Raw genomic sequence first — 18,102 nt, forward strand, 5'->3', positions numbered from 1 at the left:
TGCAAGCCATTACATAGATGGTTGTCCATAGTCACATCAGCAATGCAGTTGCGCGCTCTTCCGTGTCAACAATGTACCTCGCGCTGCTATACCACTACAAGGAACTTCTTTTGCATAGCGGAGCTATGTGGTCCAGAACAGACCTTGAAAAGATCTTTATTAGGGGTGTGCGAATATTAACATTTTCGAATGCGAATCGAATACAAATATGAAGAAAAATGGCTTTGAATATCGAATCGAATATCAAATATCTGTTCAGTACAAAAAAAAAATTTCAGAAAATGATAAACAAGCAAATCTTGTCGCTCTTATTTTTACCAAAAAGGTGTATGGTCTTTGCAACTAAAGTAAACAAACCTAGACTGCCTCAGTACCGTATAATAAAACATGATGTGCCAGAAATGCATACTACTTGATTAGACAGCATAACAGTATCCAAACTGTAACGAGGTCATGCAAAACAAAATCCATAAAATGACAAGACTTGCAACAAAAAATAACATGATGACTAGTAAAACCTCATTCATTCGGAGTTCAAGGTACCGGAAGAAATGCTCAGTTCATCCAAAGGCCTTGATTTATAAAATTCCCCCCCCCCCCCCCCCCCCCCCCCCCCCCCCCCCCCCCCCCCCCCCCCCGGAAAAAAAGAACCTGCCAAAAGTGTGAAGATGCAGTAAGGCCTTATGAGGCAGTTCCATCGCGCTAACACCTGTAAGCCCGTGACGAGTCGCCCGTTTTGGAGTGCTGGAAGAACAACACAAATGCAAGCAAGGGGCTGGGGAACACACACTGGCATCGTAACGGCGAGACGGCTTCTAAGAAGGAAAAAGAAATCACCTGCGATGCGCCAGTCGGCATTCAAAAGCCGCACAGAGATGGGATTGGACTACCAGCGAATGCGCGGGCCAACAGTTGCAGTTGCCTGTAGCAGCGGCAAAGCTCAGAAACCGAAACTACGCGGCCAGGCTATTTTCTGACCTAGCGACAGGGGCCTTCCGGCCATTGTCACGCCTGTTGTTACGCCCACTAAAGAGGTGTGCGGGTTGCAATGCACCATGCAATAGGCGGGATTTTACAGGATCGCTTGCCCTATTGTGACAACTCTACGCGCCCCTTCAGGAGGCTCCCGTGAAAGTCCGTGAGTAGGCATGGCGGAGGTTAAGCTCGGAGAGATATGAAGGCGACAGGACGCATTCTTCGGATGTGGGCATTAAATATGTAACGTATTACGGAAAGATTAAAAAAAGTGCGATTGTGTGTTGCGATTCATCGAAGCGGGCTGTCGGCCATCTTGTTCGCAGCACGCGGGGTTGCGCTGGTGCGGTTTGCTGCTTATCGACAGCCACCATAGGCCGCTTCGCGCGGGTAGGGATGCCAGCTCTGCGCGTTGACTTAGCAGCTGCTCAAGGCCAGCACCAAGAGCGATGCAACGAAGCCGCGCAGCAAAAATGCAACCACGGTGTAGCATGCCTGACACCTCGTTTGTCTCGCCCTTATTTAATGATGCGATGCTTTGGTTTCGATTTTAAGTCGACTCACCCCACTTCGGGTTTTCAAAATTTGAAAAATAGGTCAACTTACAATTGTGTAAATACGGCATGCGCTGTGGATGGGCAAAAACTGAGGCGCTACTAAGAGCTAACGGTTTTAAAAAGAAAACTTAATTTTCCCCGACAAAAGTGGAAGATGGGTTCATTATGCATGTGGATTAACGGTTAAAAAAAAACTTAAACTTCCCCGAAAAAAGTGGGGGGTGGGCTCATTATAAAAGTGAGTTCATTACGCGAGCATACACGGTATTAAAAATTCAGGTACTTTCTTTCAAGACAGTGCTTATCTCCAAATGATTTGTAGTTTTTATTGCATCTGGTTAATGAAGGATTATTGTAAAAATCTTTGTGTGGGATATGTGTGCATCATGCTCGGTGTGACAGGGGCAGTTTGGGGAGTCAAGGGGGAGAGTAAGGGTGGGGAAAGGCACGAGGAAGAGAGAGTGCCGACGTCAGCATCACTGCCATGACTTCACCAAACGTGCCTTACACAGCTGTGGCTGCAAAACTTTTGACTTTACTGGTATTTTGAAATATGCAAGTTTGACTCAACAAAGTGATGATCTACTTTATATCGGAACCATTGTTCGCCATGAACAACTGAAAAGCTGCAGTTTTTGTGTCAGCTGGTGCCACTGTGTCTTCTCTTAATTGGCATTTGCAGCGCTATTGACTCATGCATAGAGACATAATTTTGCTGCAGCATAAGTTTTTGTTGGCCTAATTGGTTATTGTCTTGTAAAGGCACTCGTTCTGCGTATGTGCCTTTCTTTGTGTCATGTCCTTGGTGCAGCGCCTCATGGCTTTGCAAGATAATTTTGCCGAACTATCTGCTGCACTCACACAACAGTGGTCTGACACTCACGTGAGCAAGGCGGGCGTTGCGCCCCGTGGCCTCCAGGTCGGCCCGTGCCAGCAGGGTGGGCCAGCAGGGGCCACCCCGTTGCTCGGCCCAGTGGCGCCACAGGGTGCGCCCTGACTGCCCGTCCAGCGCCAGGCAGCGACAACCTGCCAGCGCATCCGGGTCCCCAAGGCCCGACAGGGTACTTAGCAGCACCGACTGGACAGTGACCGCCTCTTGTTGCTGGCTGCCGCTGCTGATGACCTTCCAATGAAGCAGTGGTGCCCAGGTTCCGTGGTGGTCCTCCTCTTCCGCACCAGAACACAAGGCCTGTCGGCAGTTCCTGGGTGGTGCAGCACACCAGGGTAGACTGACTAAGCACCCGCAAACATGACACAATCATCTTGACGTGTGCTGTGAATGAAAGAGGCAGGTGTGGTCTGACATACGGTATCCTTTAGAGAAATGGTGTTCAAACAAACGGCTGAAAAAAGTTTCTGAGGAGCGTTTGAGAGGTGGCATATCTGGTGAAAACTGAGCAAGCGGTGGCTCCCACCCTCAAGGTGACGTTGTAGAGGAGCTGCCGCACTTGCTGCAGCATGGCTGGACATGGCTGCAACACATGCACATGGCTGCAACAAAGAACGACCAATAACGCAGCGGTCTTTGTGTGTCAGGACCATTTCCCCTCTTTTTTTCTTATCTTGTTACGCAAGCACAGTTTGTCAGTGTCGATATTTGAAGATCTCGGGTTAGATACCACATTACTGCCGAGACACTTCATCAACAGCTAGCACTGTAAGAAATGGCTACAGCAAAAAGCTGATGGCAGTTCTGCATGTCTGGCTGGGACAAGCAAACGTGCTGCTGTGGGAACTGATCATGCAGCATGATGTGATCCTGCGCACTGCAAATCCTCCCCTCTTTCATGTCTTCCTTCCTTGCACGGTTCAAGTGTTCACCACCAGTAAGGCAGCCATCAAATTTTTCCTTTCAAATGTTTACAACTCCTATATAGGCATGCACAATGCGTATGAAAAGACTTTTGAAGTGCTGAGTGTTGTTTTACGACTGTGTGTCCCACCCAATGAAGGAAAAGGCTCCATGATGCATGAGGCATGGGCTGTCTGCACAAGGTGGCCACCTGACCACGGGCAAGACCCACGTGTGGTCACATGATCACAGGTGAGTGTGCGCTCCACCCAAAGACGAAAAAGGTAGTGTGAGGCATGAACAGAGGGGGGTCACATGATTGTGGATAGACTTTCGTGTCAGTTTTGAAGGATGTCACAGATACACCTCTCACTGTAAAAACAACAACATGGCCAAGCAGCACACTGACTCACCAGTCCCACCAGAGCTCCACGCACTGCACGGCCATGGCGTGGTTGCCACAAAACTCAGCTGCCTGGGCCGCTTTGAGCAGGTCTACCTTGAGCCTGAAGCCACTCCAGAGGGTTGTAGCACTGAAAAAGAAAAAAGACCGATGCAGCTAGAGGACCAACTGTGTCATTGGGCAGTTAGTGTGGGCAGTTAAAACATTTAGAAATAATATTGCTCAGCCTCCTAAAACAGACATACATTAGATATGGTGACTGCACAATAAAACCTCGTTGATACGTTAAAAAAAAAGTTGAAAAAAAAAAGGATTTTCCAGGGAAACGTAAGAAAAAAATGCCCAATTTAGAAAAGTCAACTGTTGAATGATGTGCACTCTTCAAATGACACTTTCACTTGATAAATATGTTGACACGCATTTCTCGGCACAAGGTATGAGCAGCTCCTTTTCAAGAACTCGCAGTTTTCAGTACACAGTTGCGTTGTCCTTACTGCAGAGGAAACTTTGCAACACATCTCATCCCCGAATGGCAACAGCAAAAGTGACTGGCATCTGCACTGTTTTTGAATGCTTTGCCTCTTTGCACTAATTCACTATGGAGAAGCCACCATAGTGCCTAGCTGTCACAGCTTTCTTGCTCTTTATGCTAAGTTTCCCAGACCCGATCTGCTCAGATGTTGGCGCATTATTGTAGTTCTCAGACGGCTTGCCTCCCTGCCTTCACATACTGCGAAGAAGCAGCTCTGTTTATCTTCATGGCGCGTCTCTGCTGGAATGGCCCACTTGCACGTTAGTGCAGTCTGTTTTTAGATGCTTCTCCCACTTGCACCTACGCACTGCAGATAAGCAAACACTGCGGGAAGCTGCACTTCTTTCATTCCAGCTTTTCAGTCACATGCCCCCAGGGTCAGCCCAACTGTACATTTGCATTTGTGCATTTGGCTGCTAAACGTACTGTACAACCAGAATCCGTCAAAAACTAGAGTGTAGTAGCTGGAAAATCATGCTATTTGGAAACATATTAACTGGAAGAAACCTGTGCAGTAAATCTACAGGACATTTTATTGCCTGCAATTCTGAGTGCATGAAGTGGGAACACATCAACGAGGTTTTACTGCAGTGCTTCTTTCCCTTCCTCCCCTTAAAAGCAGGCTGCGCAGCCCCGTTTAGGGCACACAGATAAGAAGATCAGTTGCCGCTGCAAAGTCTGTCAACAAATCTAAGCTGCCTCCTTCCAATTCGTGACTTTACGTTTAAACAGACAGCTTGACAAGCTTCTCCCCAATATTTCTCAGTATTCTTGCAACACCACAGAATTAATTGAATAGGTACCCTCTGCCTTTGGCCACTGTGCCATGGCCAAGAAGGTGCAGGGTTGCACAATAACAGATTGCTGCAGCTGTTGTTTATAGCATCGGTTCTCAAAGTGGGTTCTGCAGAACACTTGGGTTCCTTTGCTGTGATATTTCGGTTCCCCAAGCACCTAAGTTCGTGCACATCTTAATGCCCACTTTTTATTCACTCACTTTATTTTGGAACTGACCATGTGATTTTATTCAGGGGTCACGACTTTGCATGCCTTTTTTTTTTGCATGCATGCATGCATCTCCGGTGGGAAGGGACAGCACACGAAACAGGCAGGGTTTCTCAGCATTGTTTAGAAGCTGCTGGGATTCCTGCAGTTTAAAAAGATTGAGAACCCCACGTTTACAGTAATGCTTGTATGACGCCGAATCTTAAATCTCAGCTGTCCATGCTTTTGCATGCCATAACCAAAAACTCGCGCATTCCCTTGCTGGCCAAAGCAGAAGCTCACACTGCATTTTGCTTGTCTCGCTTAATAACAGCACTCAAAAAGCATTCAACACAAAGTGCATCACCAACCTTGACTTCCGACGCACCACCATCCGTTCCACAGCCGACATCACCACGGCCACAGATGCACGAGAACAGTACACCAGGCCGCTCAGCGAATCAGTGCTCACTGGGAAGGTAACAGCATGTGTGCGGTAACTCGTCAAGTGATCTGGCACAACCTGCCTGTATTATTTGTGGAAATAAACTTAATCCTTTCTAAAAAAAGAAAAACAAGTTAGACAGACAGAAAAAATGAAATGCACGTGGCATTTTGGTAGAAGCCACAAGTGGGCTTCTACCGCACGAGGCGGATTTAGGATTGCTTGACGGCGGAACTTATCTCTGATTTGTCAAGGCAATGGTTTGGTCCAGAACCCTTTTCCCAAGCACCTCACCCTAGAAGAGCCGAGCACTAGGCCGGGGAAATCTTGTACTGATAAAAAAACCGGTGGGTACTCGGCAGCACTGTGGATCGAACCCAGCACCACCCAAATGCGAGGCGGATGCTCTGTTTCGAGTAAACAGTGTAACAGATGGTAGTATTTATGCAGAGCACAACATCACAGGTGTATGTATAAGAAGGAGGGTCTAAAGTCAATTTATCACTAATGACATTTTAATGCTTCCCCTGCTGTAATACCCCATCGAGAGGCCTTTAAGGGTTAGTAAATGATAATGATCGGTATATATTCTTCAGAAGTTGAAAAATGAACATGAGAGAAAGGCTTGCTTAACAACAACGTTTCCTTAGTGCCGCAAGGCAGAGTACCTGGCTGAGAGGAGATGGTGGAGGAAATGGTGGACTGGCTCTGGGCCTCGTCTTTGGCCCGGCTCTCTGCGTGGCGCTCCAGGAAGGTGCCAACGCCCGACACGACAGCGTCCCAGTGGGTACGCTCGTCTGCCAGCATCTCCACCACAAAAGGAAACAGCAGCTCGCACAGGTCGGCCTGGAAAGGTAAAAACCAGTTTCCACAACTCACTATCCAATAGGAAAAGCAGGCAAAAAAAACCCCGTTATTGGTTGAAATGAGAAGCTTTGTTTATGGGCTCTGCGCTGGTAGCAAAGCAACATGCTTGCAAGACAAGCAGCACAAACCTTCCTACTTTATAACACATTTAAATTTTTTTTTCCAATCTCATAATCTTCACCAGTGGTTCTCAAACTGGGCTTCGTGGAACCCTTGCATATTTAGCATTCCTTTCTGGGTTCCTCGAGCACTCACAATCCTGCAGGCCTCAACCACAACTTCTCCTTTACCATGTTAGTATGCATTTATTTGCACAGAGCAGACTGCTTTATTATACGAGCAAGTCATTATTAATCGAATCTGGGCATTTTTTGAGGCGTCGTACACTGCGGCACGTCATATTCGAACACCAAGAACAGCATGCTACTCTCAACCGACATCTACCTACCGCCACTTGGCACAGGGGTAACAGTGCCCAGAAGACCTGGTCGTCACAGCAGCGCACCAATGTGCACACCAGATTCTGGATCCAGGTAGCCGGGTCACAGGCTCCATCAGGCACCCACAGATCCAAGGAAGACGGGTCAGAGGGGCCAGTCGGCCGTTCCAGCAGCCGAGCCTATCATAGCAATGAGAATACTGAAGGTGTCTCTCTCTATTTTTTTTTTTATACACACACCGTGGCAAACACAAAGACCACGACGTTCAACCCAAGAGCCCGCTGCTTGTTAAGGGCACAAATGTAGTATAAAACACTTATTTCACCACAGTTAAATGCACGACAAGAAAAAATCCCTTCATACCGAAAATACAGTAGACTCCCATTAAGATGAACTCGGATGAACTCTCTGATAAGATGAATAATATGAGAGCATTTGACTGGTTTTCCGTGACTGTGTGCTAAAAAAAATACACTTAAGACAGCCCAATACACATTTCCCTCGTTTAAGATAAATTTTTGCAATGAATGTGAACCACGACGACTCCACCACTGGTACTGCATGCCACTCTCGAGGCAAGCAATAAAGAATAAAGAAAAAACATCCCCCCTACCCCGCCAATGACACCAACAACGCTGTGTTAATAACAGCTGCCGCTGTAAAAAACGCTGGTGGCCCAGCAAGACGTGTGGCTTACCTTACCACCCGAGGGCAGGAAAGGGTGCAAAAAGGCAAACATTTCTTCCATGTCTGTGTTGCTGTGCCGATTGGTGAAGGCAAGGCCCGATTTCGTGGCTAGTGCGGCCTTTAGCACCTGACATGCCACGTCAGATGTCTTCGTGCTGTGAGGGGAAGACAGTGCGTGGGAGGACGTAAGAGAAGGTTATGGAGGAGGCAAAAAGAAAGATAGCACTGAAAAAGGGAGGCAAAAAAAAAGAAAGCCACAGAAGAAACTCGGTGTTAACAGTCATGACTGATATGAGTTTCAGTAATGAAACTTTGATAAAATTCTCCGGCCAAAGCATGTTGTGAACAATGTGCAACAATTTCGGCATTATGAATGCTGTCCTTTGCCACTACAGAGAACATGATTGCAGGAGTCATGACTACTGACAACAACGTGCTGAGGAGGCCATGAAAGGATTGTAACTTTGGTGGCAATAGCAAAGCAGTTCCAACCACCGTGGCTCCATTTTTTTGGAAGCCACCATTGCCAAGGGGGGAATATTAATCAACTCTGCTGCACTCTTGGCTGGCACATTAGCGAGCTTCAACTAGTTCACCTCTCCTGCATTCCCACTATCCCCACACGACAACAGGACTTACATCACTGGGTTCAGTCAAGGTTTAGCATAGACAGCACCATAAAGCTGGGGAAATCATGCCGTCTCATACGAATGTTGAGAAACTGGGTCTTCAAGATCTCAAACTTGGCAGATAACGCATTGATTTCACTCTAGGCTGGCCACGATTTCAAGCCGACACCTAAATGTTGGACCAAATACAAAAAAAAAAACTTTGCTCTAACGTAAGCCGATCGAAAAAACAATTAAGAAAGACAGCGGGGACAGCATGGAAACAGCATTTATTTCCATAAATCTGCTCCCACTCACTCGTCCTCATCACCACCGGCCTCCTTACCACTGTCCTCTTCATACAGTACACAATCTTCTGTGCCATCAAGTACATTGGAAATGCTGCACTTTCCGAATGAGCGCCAACCTTGCTTTTTGGGATGTCATTCCAGGCCACAGCAATACAGCTAGCTACAACTCCTAGCAATTTCACGATCTCTGCTAGTGCTGATTCCACTTTGGGATGGCGGCTTTTCTTCCAAGACCACGAGGGCCCTCCTCATTTCGGCCTAATCAAAAAGTTCATCACACTGCCCCGTTCAATGACAAACATTTTTTCTGCCCATGTCGAAGTTCTGACCGGCTTGCACGTTTGAAGAATGCTCTGCAGCGAGCAGAACTTCGCGCTTGAAGGCAGCGCTATAATGACGCCATCTGCTTGATGCAATGATGTCAACATATGTGAAGAACTTGCACTGCCACAGAACGTGCCACCGCACGAAGAAAAAAACGAGGTCAAAATAGCAGGCAATGCTCCCATATGCTGTTACTGACATCAGCTAAGGATAGGAACGGCTAAAGTGCAATCTTCTGTTGGTGTTTCATGGGGAATGCCACCTGCATGCTATTTGCTTTGTTTTTATTTTGAATCTAGGCCGACCTAAGAGGTTCATATTTCGTTTTTTAAAAAAACTATCAGCTTAGATATGAATACCGTATTTACTCGCATAATGCTCGCACCCCCCTCATTGGCAGTCAAAAATTGGAAAATTTTTTTTTCCCCGCATAATCATCGCACCCCCAAAATTACTGCTGCGAGCCGTCTGCTTGTCGTAGCGATCGCCATCTACTGACTGCGGCCAAAACTAACTGCCATGGTTGGGCGCGCGTGCTACTAGGCGGCGGTACTGTGCTATCATCCTCTGCCACCGCTGCTACCGCTCATCCACTCACCACCGCTACGCCATTTTGCGAAGGTGTCTCCAGCTCTCCGGTGTCTCGTAGGCCTCGTTTGTCTTGTTTGCGTGTTGCACCGTGCTCTTTGTGCCGCTTCGCCATGGGATGCTATGCAAGCTACACAGCTGCTTTTAAGCTAAAAGCTATTGAGTATGCGTTGGAACATGGCAACCGCGCCGCCAGCAGACACTTCGGCGTCGAGTTTTGCGTCCGGTATTGGAGACGGCAGCAAGACGAACTCAAGACGACTGGCAAGATGTGCCGGGCTTTCCGTGGACCGAAGACTGGGAAATTTCCTGCCGTCGAATCCTCTTTATTGGAATATATCAAGGCTCCACGAGCGGATGGGTGTGCTGTGTCGATTGATTTGATACGGAACCAGGCGCTCGTAATCGCAAGAAAGGAGGGCATCCCGGTGCAAGATTTCCACGCTAGTAACGGGTGGGCCACACGATTTATGCGGCGCAATGGACTCTCGCTCAGGAGGCGAACGACGCTTTGCCAGCGCCTGCCCGCAGCCTATGAAGAGAAAATAGTGTACTTCCATCGATTCGTTATCAGAATCCGGCAGGAGAAAAACTTCTTGCTCTCCCAGATAGGGAACGCGGACCAAACTCCGCTGAATTTCGGTATGCCCAGCAGCAGGACAGTCGAACAGACAGGCGCTCGGACTGTGCACGTCAGGACTACAGGTGCCGAAAAACAGAGGTGCACGGTCATGCTAGGCGTGACGGCGGACGGGCGGAAGCTCCCACCGTACGTCATTTTCAAGTGGAAGACCCTCCCGAAAGGAAAGCTCCCCCCTGGTATACACGCGCGCGTCCAAGAAAAGGGGTGGATGACCGCGAACCTTATGGTAGACTGGGTGAAGACTGTGTGGGGGCGGCGACCGGGAGCGCTTCTTTTTCCGTCGCTCCTCGTGCTTGATAGCTTTCGGGGCCATCTTCAAGAGTCGGTTCGGGCGAAGTTCAAGGAACTGCGCACGGACCTGGCTGTTATACCCGGCGGCCTCACATCAATGCTACAGCCTCTTGACGTATCTTTGAACAAGCCATTTAAAGATAACATCCGGAGGCTGTACGCAGAATGGATGGCCGAAGGTGAGCATGCTCTGACGCCGGGCGGCAAGATCAAAAGACCGTCCGTGGAGCTGCTGTGCAGCTGGGTATCAGAGGCATGGGGGATGATTGATGTAAACATGGTGGCCAGAAGCTTCAAGAAAACAGGAATTTCGGACGCCCTGGATGGGTCCGAGGACCACCTGGTGTGGGACGACGAAGAAGCATCGGAAGATGAAGAAACCATCGATTCCAGTGTCGACACGAACTCTGATGAAGAGTAGAATTGCCTGCAGGCCGTACGCAACGTGAGTAGTGACGGGGAGGCTGCGCGCGGCAAATAAAGTGCTTTAGCAGCTTGAGCTTACGTTCACCCTGTACTTTCATAACGAAGGTAAGTTACGCTTGAAAGTAATGTTTTCGTTATACAGTAAAACCTCGTTAATTCGAACTGACGGCCGGGTCCCGGCAAAGCCCTGTGTATTTCAATGGGTCAAAACTCCCGATAATTCGAATATGCCGGTATCAACGTCGGTTAATTCGAACTAGGCGCCGATGGCTGGCATTGCTCCTCGCATATAGAAGTCACCTCGTAGCAAATACAATGCGCTGAAAATTTAAAAAAATGCAGAATGATGAGAAAAAAATAAGCCAGCACGCATGTCAGCACGCACGAGGTGAGACGTGAATTTCGTTGCCCGAACCAACCCTCCGGTGCATGCCGTAGCAGGTTTTCGCTGCCGGAGCGTCGAAGCATTGGCTTGTCTATTTTTGGCTGACGCGCGGTCACGCGGGTAGCCACCCTACCGCAGTCGCCGCCTATGCTCCGGCCACGGTGGCTCCGGCGCAAGCCGTTGCAGGTTTCCGCTGCGCCGAGGCGGTCGTGACCATTGGAGACGCACGCAACCATGGAGGAAGGAAGTACTCGGGAGAGGCGGTTACGTCACATTTTTTTGAAGCGTCGTTTTTTTTCTGATGGAAATAAACGTTTCAATCAAGCGGGCCTCCCCTCCCCGTTTTCCCGCTTCCCTCTACTTGGGCGCCGTCCCAGCGCGCCTGCCCATGCAGCAGACGACGCCGCTGCGCCCAGCGTTCTATTGGCTGCGGCGCCGTCGGCTAAACTCTCCCAGTAGCCCTTGCGAGAACGCGTGACTTCCGGTACCCGTTTTTTGTGCAGCTCGGGAAGCGAAGACTCTTTCCTTTCCTTCATCCTGCACGCAGCACCCGACCCCTCTTGCGCCTAGTCTTTGTTGCCGCGGTGTCTAGCGAAGTTTGTGTTGCGTGATATTCCTCGTTTGTTTGGTGTCTCGCTGGTGACGTCTCATCGACTGTGCCAATCATGGCAAACTGAGGAAAGTACTCCGCAAAGGATTTGAAGACGAAGGTGGAGATATTACAGGAGGTCGAATGTGGTCTCCTAACAAAGACAGCGATCGCAGAGAAGTTTGCAGTCAAGAAATGCACGTTGTCCACATACCTCAAGAACAAGGACTTGATCTTCAATGCGTATCAAAAGGAGATGGAGCCCTCGCGGAAACGACTAAGAACATCGGCTCATCCAAAGATGGAGGATGCTGTAATGGCATGGATTAAGGACGTTCGCAGCAGGAACATTCCGCTAAGTGGAGCAATAATTGCCGCAAAGGCAGTGGACTTCGCCAGCCAGATGGGCATAAGTGACTTCAGCGCGTCGGAAGGCTGGTTGTCGCGTTTCAAGGCCCGTCACGGACTTACGTTTAAAAGCGTTTGTGGAGAGGCAGCCGCAGTCGATGAAGAAACGTGTCAAAATTGGATCTCAGGTCAACTAAAGGACTACCTTGCCGATTACTCGCTCAGCTATGTGTTCAATGCAGATGAAACCGCGCTTTATTTTAAGTTGCTGCCGAACAAGACTGTCAGTTACAAAGGCGACAGGTGTTCAGGCGGCAAGAGAAGCAAGGAAAGAGTGACGGTGTTGGTGTGCGCAAACGCGACTGGCACGGAACGGTGCCGCTTGCTAGTTATAGGCAAACCAGCGAAGCCTCGCTGCTTTAAAGGGCTAAAAACTCTCCCTGTTGATTATACTTTCAACTGAAAGTCGTGGATGACGCGAGCAATTTTCACGGATTGGCTGCGCACACTCGACAGGAAGTTCGCGGCACAGAACAGGAATGTTCTGTTGTTCGTCGACAACTGTTCAGCCCATTGCGACATCAGCGGACTGAAGGCGATCCGTCTGGCATTTCTGCCGAAAAACACTACGGCTGTGCTGCAGCCTATGAACCTTGGGGTTATTAAATACCTCAAAACACTGTACAGGCGCCACCTCCTAGAGCGGATTCTTGTGTGTATGGACAGCGGCAAATCGTACGACGTCAATCTCCTCGGAGCCTGCCACATGCTGGCAACATCGTGGAATGCTGTCAAGGCGGACACAGTCGCAAACTGTTACCGAAAGTGCGGCTTCATTGAAGGCCCAGAAGCCTGCAGCACGGCAGAGCTGGATGCTCAGTGTGATGACTCCGTCGCGCTGCACCCTGCCTACGCTGCTTTATTGGAGGGTGTTGACTTCCAGAGCTTCGTAGACGTTGACAGCGGCGTGGAGACATCGGGGCCGTTAAGCGATGCCGAGATTATTGAAGCAGCCTGCGGTGACCAGATGCCACACAACTCGGGCGCGGCGAGCACAGCTGACAGCGACGACGAGTCCGACGGAGGCGACGATCCATTGCCACCCCCGAGTGCATGTGAAACAGCGTTAGCACTCGATCTGGCTGCGCGCTACTTCTCCGCCGATGATAATTCGGACGCTGCGTTGGAGCTGTTGGGCAAGTTGCAGACGATGCTTGTCGAGTCACGGCAAAGAAAACGAAAACAAATGCGCATCACCGATTATTTTTCTCTTTGATATGCTTTGCCAATCTGCTGTTAATAAACATGTTTTTGAAGCATAGTGTCATATTTAATCATTAAGCTTGCTGCTTACGCGAATGCATTTTGATGTTAGCTCCAACCGCATAAACAAATTAACTTTATTTCCTTCGACATTCGGGCTCTATGATTTTAATTCGCGCAATCGCCCGCCGCAAATGTGTAGTAGCGCGTAGTAAGAGATAGCGATCTCAGATATGCCTGTTTTAGCTTCGGCCCGTGCTGCCGGGCGTGATGGCCGCTTTTTTTAGCGCCCGCTCGTTAATTCAAACTCCGCTTAATTCGAACAATTTTCCGGTCCCCCTCGAGTTCGAATTAACGAGGTTTTACTGTATTTATAATTGCGGACCTGACAATCCTGATCTTGCACCCATTCATCTTTGCATTTAACAATCCGAAGCATTTGCTTGAAAATTTTCCCCGCATAATTATCGCACCCCAAACTTTGCGTTGATTTTCAGGGAAAAAAAGTGCAAGGATTACACGAGTAAATACGGTACTGGTTCAGTTTTATAATGCAAGAGGTAGCTTTTCACTCCTACCGTCTGTTAAAGATCTCACATTAAACTCGAGTAAACAACGGCAACCTTCTCACAGAACTGGTGCACTCACTTGAAGTGGCACAGGTAGCGTTCCATGTGGCTGAAGAGAAGCGCGTAGGCCACCTCATGGCACGCCTCAGCCGCATTGTCCACCATGCCTGAGATGGGGTTCCAGTGGGCTGTTGCCAGCGCTGGCAGGCCCAGCTCGGTGGGACCCAGCAGGCCCAGGCAGCGGAGGGAGGCTGCCCGCACCTGACACACACGCCACCAACACATTTAACCTGCTGCTAAGGAGGTGCGCAAACATTAATAATAATAATATTTGGTTTTGGGGGAAAGGAAATGGTGCAGTATCTGTCTCATATATCCTTGGACACCTGAATTGCGCTGTAAGGGAAGGGCTAAAGGAAAGAGTGAAAGTAGAAAGGAAGAAAGAAGTGCTGCAGTGGAGGGCTCCGGGATAATTTCGACCACCTTGGGATCTTTAACATGCACTGACATCGCACAGCACACGGGCGCCTTAGCGTTTTGCCTCCATAAAAATGCAGCCGCAAATATTGAAATTTTCGAATATGAAGGAATAATGCCTTCAAATATTGGATGCCTATTCATTAAGAAAAAAAAATTTCAAGAAAGGTAAATAATAGGCAAATTGTTGTCCTTATGTTTCCCAAAATGGTGTATGGTCTTTGCAACCGAAATGAACAAAAATAGACGGCTGACTGACTCTCGGCACCAAAGAAAAACACATGGCGAGCACAAAAACGTATACTGCTTGATTAGACTGCATAACTGTATGCAACCTTTAACAGGGTCATGCAGAATCAGTTAACGAAATGAAATCCACGAATTCACACATGACTGGCAGCTGAAGATAATGTGATGGGCCATAATACCTCATTAACTCGGACTTCAAGGGACTGGAAGAAATGCCTGAATTAATAAAGGTGGAGTTATGAAACTTTTTTGGCACTTTAAACTCAACATTTGGATAATTTGCCCAGATATTGTGGTTTTACCATGGTCCAATTAATGAAAGTTGGCGCAGTTTGATTGCTGCCGAATATTTAGAAATTCTCGAATATCAATTTCTTGATTCGAATGTGCACCGAATAACAAACATAGTTGACTCATATTCGAAATTTAGAATACTCGGATGCCCCCCATTGCTTCGTGTGGCGATGGCAACCACAATGAGTCCGCCTAAACTTGGGCTGTAGCTATAGTTAATTGTTGAATGTGAATCACAATGTTGTTAAGTGCAACAGTGGCACCTCCAAAGTAACATACAGGTTTTGAGTATCATATTTACTCGCACATCCAGCACACTTTTCATCCGAAAAGAATTCTCAAAATTTGGGGGAGGGGCGGGTTTCCTGTCTCCGTGTTCCGTAACTCCAAGCAGCATGATGCACTCTCAAGATGATGAACCATTTGGTCCCAAGCTTAGGCTTAATGCATGCAGTCTAACAATGTTCTGTGCTGCCTTTTCCCATTCATTCCCTCTTCCTGTGTTTCATTTGCTGAGAATTAAATAACCTGCTCAGTTCAGGTATTCCCAACACATTGCCAGACTCTGGATTAATGGGGTTCTACTGCAAATGGGCACGCATATCAAAACAACTGTAGACAGCAGAAGCGTGTGCTGCTCACCCGCTCGTTTGGAGACCTGGCCTGCTGAAAGAGGATCGCAACCAGCTGATGCAAGGGGCTGGTGGCGGCTGCCTCCGAAAAGAACGGCTTCTCTGTAAGGAGAGCCACGGGACACACCAGACAGAGACATTGATTTCAATCCACTTGTTATGACTGCATGTCTGTCGGGAAGGACAGTGCCACTGACAAGGCCATACTGTAGCCCTGGAACCAGGGTTGTGCTATGCAAATGATCCCACATATAGGGTGCAAATGCTGCTGTGCATGCACGAAAGTAAACTACTGTTCCACAGTACAGATATTAGGTTAAAGGAAACCTTGCCCTCACGACTACTGTACTGTAGAGTAAAAGTTAACCCAGCATGTTTTTTTGTTCACAAGCCTCACACTGGTTTTGCAGATGGCAGAACATCAACGATGCCACCAGAGATGCCCAGGATACATCACAATAATGGTAAGCAGATGTACAAATCATCTGGTTTTCTGTTGAACCCACACCTTGAACTATTGAAACTTGCGAGACCAATGCCAGACCGATTCCTTCGATAATTTCAACCAAATTACCAAATTATAAGATTTTCTTTTGTTTCCTGTGTGAATTCAGTGAAAGAAGCACCGTATTTACTCAAATGTAATGCGACCACGATAAAATAATGTTAGGGTCGATGCTGTGGGCAAGAGACAGGATGAAAAAAAAAATACACAACTGGAACGCGGGGAATGAGAATGATAACTAGAGTACTTTCATTGAGAGCGCTGCTTTTAAATTAAAACGGCCAAAAAAATTAAAACACAGACATCGTTCCTACTGGCCATTTTCACAAGCTAACCACAATGATGTCAATACTTTATTTTCAGTTGTCAATCTCCGAGGCTACGGCACGCCAACGTTCACTTCCAAACAGTGATTACGGAGTTCTCTCCATTACTAACACCACACGTTTGACTCTAGTGGCAAGGAAAAAGACCTCCCATTTTCAAATCCAGTTTTCTCAGGAGTAAATGCGCCTTTTGTTGCCAGCACAGCCAGAGAAGAGGCAGACAAGTGATACTGACTGAGAGCAACAGCTGAATAGAGTTGTCCTGACTGTCACTTTAATGCGCCAAAAGCAACAGCCAAGGCACAAAGTTCTCATTCTACTCAAACCATATCCAGGGTGGGAGTATTTCCGGTTGGTATAGAACCAACTAGCCCAAACGCAAGCAATACATATCCAGGAGCACACTCAATATTCACTGCTACCTTTGGCAGGCCCTGCCTCTGCCCACCTTGCATCTCTTTGAGCAGCCCAGTGAGCCCCGTGCGGTGCCGCTCGAGCACAGCGCTGAGCGCAGACAACACGTAGGCATCCTCACAGCCACTGAGCAGGCTGCACTTGAGTGACTGCGCAAAGACACCCAGCACCTGGGAGGAAATAAGTAAGAGAACAGCTGTAGCACACCTGAGAACGATGCCACCTTTAAATACCAGTGTACAAAATAAAATCGCAATGCCTGAGATCATTCTGAAGCAGACTTTGCAGCAGGCAAAACTTCTATGTTGAGCAGCCTCCTAATGGTAGACTCTCTTTAAGATGAACTTGACGGGACCATGAAAATTTGTTCATCTTATTAAAGTTCACCTTAACAGAAGTGCCCCAAAAAATGATATGTAAGCATATTAGGTATATGTAAATATAAGTTACATCAGAGTTGTCAAACTTTTTTGCCTCAAGGAAGCCAGCAACCTTCAACACGTGCCAAGGAACCCCTCCCCCCATTCTTTCCCCATCACAAGCTTCAAAATTGGTCAGCGTTGCTGGTGAATGTTTTATCTTTTGTTGTTTTATACACTTTTGTAAGAATTTGTTTTCTTGCTTTCAGCAATCAGTTTTTCATTTTCATTCCATGCCCATCTCTCACTAATGCTCAGACCTCTAACCCCAAGACAAGAATGCAGAAAACTAGCCACAAGACAAATGTTACCCTGCATTCGCACACTCGACTGGCTGGGCTGTGCACAGAATCACATGACGCCTCGCCCAGGTTTCATTCGTGTTCCGACATCAGTGCGGTGCCGGCAATTTTTTTGAAATTTTGACAGATACTGCCCTTCCGGCGCAAATAGGCTCGCCAGCGGCAAACCGTCGCCCCAGCACTGCCGACGCCATCGAATCGCCCGAATGCTTCCAAATGCTTCCGAATGCTTCACACAGCATGCAATGTGCAAAACAACATAGAAAGCTCATTGAGAATCTGATAAAATGAGAATCTGATACAACAAAATTTTGGCTGCAAGAGCCAGTAGCATTGCATTTGTCGTGTGCCCGATAATGCTCTAAACGAAAGACAGAGCAGCTCATCGGACACGCTTTATGAGCCAGAAGCTTGAAATACATTCAATCCTGTGATACATGCTGCGTAGCCCCGTCTT

At 47.9% G+C, this 18,102-nt stretch overlaps 1 protein-coding gene across 1 annotated transcript in view; it reads right to left on the bottom strand.

Moving 5' to 3' along the window:
• Window positions 1-18,102, bottom strand: part of tefu (Serine/threonine-protein kinase tefu) — a 192,362-nt gene that overhangs the window by 63,263 nt on the left and 110,997 nt on the right. Inside the window, 9 exon segments of the mRNA XM_077642331.1 lie at window positions 2,416-2,734; window positions 3,738-3,857; window positions 5,615-5,714; window positions 6,357-6,534; window positions 7,004-7,174; window positions 7,693-7,837; window positions 14,107-14,288; window positions 15,690-15,781; window positions 16,959-17,094. Coding sequence (XP_077498457.1) covers window positions 2,416-2,734; window positions 3,738-3,857; window positions 5,615-5,714; window positions 6,357-6,534; window positions 7,004-7,174; window positions 7,693-7,837; window positions 14,107-14,288; window positions 15,690-15,781; window positions 16,959-17,094 — 1,443 coding nt within the window.

Source organism: Amblyomma americanum, chromosome 11 (assembly GCF_052857255.1).
Source record: "Amblyomma americanum isolate KBUSLIRL-KWMA chromosome 11, ASM5285725v1, whole genome shotgun sequence".
In the NCBI taxonomy this organism is placed as follows: Eukaryota; Metazoa; Arthropoda; class Arachnida; order Ixodida; family Ixodidae; genus Amblyomma; species Amblyomma americanum.